Source organism: Hydra vulgaris, chromosome 06 (genome assembly GCF_038396675.1).
Source record: "Hydra vulgaris chromosome 06, alternate assembly HydraT2T_AEP".
Taxonomy (NCBI): domain Eukaryota; kingdom Metazoa; phylum Cnidaria; class Hydrozoa; order Anthoathecata; family Hydridae; genus Hydra; species Hydra vulgaris.
In genome coordinates, this window is record NC_088925.1 from 10,971,547 (window position 1) to 10,977,500 (window position 5,954).

At 27.9% G+C, this 5,954-nt stretch overlaps 1 protein-coding gene across 1 annotated transcript in view; it reads right to left on the reverse strand.

The window, feature by feature from the left end:
* Window positions 1–339: 339 nt before the first annotated feature.
* The window catches only part of LOC100209992 (colorectal mutant cancer protein), a 24,701-nt gene continuing 19,086 nt past the window's right edge, over window positions 340–5,954 (reverse strand). Inside the window, exons 10-14 of the mRNA XM_065799209.1 lie at window positions 2,420–2,833; window positions 2,186–2,315; window positions 1,094–2,067; window positions 642–974; window positions 340–558 (exon numbers count right to left, since the gene is read on the reverse strand). Coding sequence (XP_065655281.1) covers window positions 475–558; window positions 642–974; window positions 1,094–2,067; window positions 2,186–2,315; window positions 2,420–2,833 — 1,935 coding nt within the window. The 3' untranslated portion in view covers window positions 340–474. The remainder of the gene's footprint in view (window positions 559–641; window positions 975–1,093; window positions 2,068–2,185; window positions 2,316–2,419; window positions 2,834–5,954) is intronic.

Here is a 5,954-nt window from a genome sequence, read left to right on the forward strand (position 1 = left end):
TTTAGATTGAGCATAACCGAAAACCAGCAATCTTTTTCTGTTTTTGAAGATAACTATACATATATACAAAATATTGGCAGTTAACGATTCTAAAAATTTAAATATTTGGTAAAAATTTTTTATTGTAATCTTTACTATCTCGTTTTAACGTTAGTTGTGTTTAACCAGAATATGTTTGTAGAGTCCAAAAAGTAACCAAAAAGTAAACCAAAATTTTATAACTGACAAATTTCATAGGAATAAAAAATCACCCGCCGTGTTTATACAGTAGGTCATGGGTTAAGGACACTTTGTCTAGAATACTTTATGAATTTTTGAACAAGAAACTGACTTCTATTATCAACATATTTTTTCATTTTTTCTATAAAATTAAGACAAAAACTTAAAAAATCGTTAAGCATTAGTTAAAAAAACTTTAAAACAAATATATACTTTATATTATCAAATAAACTCCGATGTTTCTAAAAATTTTATCTATAATGAGGTTTCTGTATGCGGAAGGGATGTGTTGGGCGGAATATCTTTTAAGATTGCTATTTGTTCTTTTAAGGCACGAACCTAAATCATTTAAAAGTATTAGTGGCAAACTAAGGAAAAAATTATATAAAATCAGATGCACATAGAAGTAAGCAAAAACTTACTTGTTGTTGATATTTTTCAGCCATCTGCATTAGCTGCTGTTCGAATTTCTTTAATCTACTAGCGTGTCTTTTTTTAGCTTTTTCGTATGCCGTCACTAAAGCGCCATTGGCGCGTTTTAAATCAGAAATATACTCTGCAGTTTGTTTATGCCTTATTTCAGAGTTTTTAGTAAGTTTTTCTAGCGTTTCTACAAGTTCATTAATTCTAGATTTTAAATGTTTCTCGCTTCTTGAATTTTCATCAAGCGGAAGATCTTCAGAAGAAGGATACCTGGATCCTCCGTCGTTAGAATAATTAGTATTATGAGTGGACATAGAAAGATCAGCCTCATCCTAAAGTTAATTATTTGAAATATTATATAAACAAATTGAATATAAAAAAATTAAATAAAAATAAATTAAATTTCAATAAACAGATTATTGGTTGTTATCAATATACTTTTTAAACCTACCGGTTCTTTTATTCTTCGCTCTTTCATCAGTAATTTTCTTTTTTTAATTTGCTCTTTTAATTCAAATTTTAAATGTTCAATATGGACAATGTATGCTTGTTCTTGAGCTTCCCTCGAGTTTAGTTTAAGCTCCTGGGCTCGCTTTTCTTTATCAAGTAAATATATTCTGTGCTTTAATTCAGCACGTTCCTCTTTTAGTGCCTGCATTTCTTGCAAAATCACTGCAGTTTCGAGATCTATATTCAGTTCATGAACTCTTTCTGAATAAGGTTCTGTGGAATTTCCCTGTATTCTATCGCGGTAATCATGCACAGACTCTAACTCAATTACAGTACCTTTGTACGTATCACGTTCTGACTTTAACATTTGAATATATTCTCGCAATCTATGCTCTTCACCTTTGGATAAAGTGTCAGCGTGATTAGAATTTTGAGAGCTACCAGTACTGGTTCTACTTTGATAGCTCATCTCATCATTTTTTGTTTCTTCGTCTATTGGCTCCGTAATCATATTTTCATACTTTTTATCAAGTTTATGTAATAATAATTTCGCCTGCATCTCAGCCCCTCTTCGCTTAAAATGTGAATTTTTAAGAAAATCATCATCCTCAACATAACCAAGATGATGCTGAGAAGATGCAACAGATGATTCAATAGAAACATTCGATTGAGAAGATCTTGTTGATGTGAGTGACTTAATTGTGTCAAAATTTCCAACTCCTGCTACTTGACAATTTGCGGCATATATATCTGCCTCACTATCCTGAAGTTGAATCATGACTTCATAAGTCTCTAAAAGCTGTTCAGTGTTCTGCAATGCAAGGGACCAGGCTGTACTATTTGATTCATACTTACCACATAGTAAACTTAATCTCTCAGAGTTTTGTTTGCTTTCATCAAGGTTTAGAAGCAAAAGATCATTTTGAGACTGCATATGTAACAATCGGCTTTCTAACCGCTCCATTTCAATGTTTGCTAAAAATTAAAAAGCACTATAAAATAATGGTTATCAAATTTTAAAAATGAAATATTAGACGAAAACTTTAGCTGTTAATGTTTTTTATTTTGAATATAAAACATTAAAACAAAAAACCTTCTTTAGTTCGTTCATCAATTTCCGAAAGAAAATGATTAACAAGAGCTTTGAGTATTTGATCAAATCGTGAGTATGTAAGTAAAGAATGCAATAATGTGTCCGGAACTCTTCCACGTAATATTCTACTCTATTAAAAAAGTATACATTTTTATTGACTTATCCTAATATAAGAAACAAAGAAAATAAAAAGTGTATAAATGACTTTCTTAAAAATTGAAAAAAATTAGTTACCAAAATTTGCTTTGAGTCACTTCGTTGTGACTCATCTCCTATTGAAGAACCCAAGTCACTGGAATCCATCATGTGCTGACCTCGTCTAAGACTACTATCTGGACTTAATTGGTAACCTTTCTCGCTTAATCCTTGAATATTAGTACTCTGTCTAGAAGATTGGATGTTTGAAATATCCGAACCTCTACGTTGAACAGCTGGCGATTTGATAATTGACTGACGGTTGTCAAAACTGTTACATCGTTTTTGCCCCTTACCAGTTATATCTCCAGCAGAGCTTGTTGATCGCTGCAAAGATTGTGAAGAATAGTTCCAGTCAAGGTGAGTTGATTGAGAGCGAGAATGGCCATATGATCCATGATCTGGAGCAGATTCTCGCATTTTTCCATCAAGTGACTCTTGTAAAGCACGATTCTAGTTCAAATATTAATTTAAATATATTAGATTAATACAATTTACATATTTACACCCATACCTTTTACCACCATCTTATATATACAAACATACATACATACATTTATATACATATACATACATAAATACATACATACATACAAACATACATACATACATATATGTATATATATACACATATATACATATATGTGTATATTTATATTTTAGCATATATAGATATGCATTCGTTGACTTTTTTTACAGACCTAAATTAATAAGTTTTATGCAAAAAGAAAAAATGAATAACAATTAAAAAAAACATCATCGCTGCTCCAACCCAAACCTTCAGTTGATGTAGCAGCAACTCCTTTGCATGTTTACATTATATCAGTCCATGTAGCCCTCACAGTCTTTTAAATCAGTTTTTTGTCAGTATTGATCCAAGTGCGCTTATACATTTGTGTGTATATGTCAGGGTGTTAACCGGGAACTAATTTGATACAGCATTTTGACAAAATTGGGAATTTGTCAAAATATTTTATAATCTAATTTATCAAATTTATATTAGTCTCAATTTGAGTAAAATAAAAAAACGTAATCCAAAATTAAATGCTCTGCTAAAAAAATTGTAATAAACACTTTTATTAATGAACTTTTTATTGTTGCAATAACTCTTTAACTTCCTGCATTTTGTTACGGTAAGAAAATATAAAATATTTTTTAAAAATAGTAAAAACTTATATAGCTTTTTGTTTATTAAACATTCCATTGAATGAATAAAGTTGTTAATAAATATACGGATAGATAGAGTGAAAACCCAAAGAAAACACTCATCGAAAGAATTTGTTCTTGGCATGATAAATGAAGCTCATTATGTATATATTCTTGTAGAATTGATGTTACTAGCATATGCTTTTAACAAGTTAAATTTTTTTTTTTTAATGAATAAACAGATAGTTTGCGCAAAAACAAAAAGCTCTGGTAAAACTATTTAGAGGAGTAGCTCACACAGCTTGCCATATTTGATTTAGGAGAGCTTTTCTCCACTCTCATACTTTACTCCTGCCAATGCCTATACATATATATATATATATATATATATATATATATATATATATATATATATATATATATATATATATATATATATATATATATGGACACACACACACTCACACACAAACAAATATATATATATATATATATATATATATATATATATATAGACACACACACACACAAATATATTATATATATATATATATATATATATATATATATATATATATATATATATATATATATATATATATATATATATATATATATATATATATATATATTAAGGTGGTTCTAAAAACAACTTTTTCTGAAAATGACAGCTGGCACCCCCTGAATATATTGTATATAATTAAAAAAATGCTAAATTTAAGAAATTTTTGGATAAAAAATATTTTAAGGGTATGCTACCGACCCTCGAACATTAAATAGGTCCCTAATATTATTAAAAAAAAAGTTTTTCAAAATTATGTCATGTTGGGTCTCAAATGAAGGGAAATTATATAAAAATTTTAAAAATATTAATCATTTTATAATTAAATTTTTATTTTAGATTTTAGTAAGCAAAAAGTTATGTTTTTTAACTAAAAATAAAAAGCAGGGAATTTAACAAGATTTTTTGATTATAATTTTTTTTATCTATGTTTTTTTATAAAATGAATATTATTTTTGAAATTTGTATATGATTTTGCTTCTTTGAGACCCAACATGACATAACTTTGAAAAACTTTTCTTTTAATAATATTAGGGACCTATATAATGTTCGAGGGTCTGTAGCAACCCCTTAAAATATTTTTTATTCAAAAATTTCTTAAATCTAGCATTTTTTTAATTATATACAACATATTCATATTCAGAAAAAGTTGTTTTTAGAACCACCTTAATATATATATATATGCATATGTTTAAAACGTTAATACAATAATATAAACAAGCGTCATTTATTGCACCATAAAAAAATTCTTTAGAGGAGCATTGTTTTAGGGTTTTCACACTAGCTTTCCATTTATTTGTTAACAACATAACTTATTTGATAAAAAATTTGACTAAGAGCTATAAAAGTTTCTACCGCTTATAAAAAATGTTTTATATTTTAAAACTTTCATTTGATAACTATTTAATTTTAATTTTGTTTTGTTTAACAAGTTAAATTATTATCAACAGTACATCCTAAAATGCCTTCAAAGGAAAGTTATTTGGAATACACAAAGCAATGTAAAAATCAAAAGATTATGTATTACCAAAATCACCCAACTCAATTCGCAAAATGGTTTTAAAATACGCACAAAAAATGTGGCTAAAATTATGCAGGATTTTATAAATTTAAAAGAAGATGGAACAAGATTTTGCTTAACTCTAAATGAATGAACATTTTAAAGAAATCAATGTTATTTAAATGTGAATATCCATGGCGAGAAACAGTTTTGAAATTTAGGTTTAGTATTTGTTGAAGGACGTATCCCTGCAGAGAAATACATTACGGCTCTGAAAACCATATTGCAAGACAACAGTCTAAATATAGATAAAGGTATTATGTCTATAACAACTGATGGGGCAGCTGTGATGCAAAAAGTTGGACAGCTTTTACCATGTAATCAGCCGTTGTGCTTCACACATGCAATACATTTAGCTGTAATTGATGTTCTGCATAATAATTTGAATACAACTGAATTGGTGGCTCACACATATACAAATATTAGTGTAGAAGATCAAGTAAGTGACTTTGATCAATTAGATGAGGAATACATTGAAGATGAAAATGTTGGCCTGATTGAACAAACTTATAATGAAGCTGAGCTTGTTGAGACTGAAAAATCTGGATTTAGTTTTCTCATCAAAAAGTTCATATGTCGCAATTGGCAAGTATTTTATATTTCTCTTATCAAAAAACAAGCAAAATTGACAATGAAAGGTTTTTCATTAAATGATTTCGATTTCAAAACTGACTTGATAATACAACACTTTTTTTTCAATCTTTGACAGTAATTATTTAACTAATTAAATTAAAAAATAAAATAAAATGAGCAATACATACTTTATAGAATAATTTTTGTTAAATATAGCTTGCTTGATTAAATAA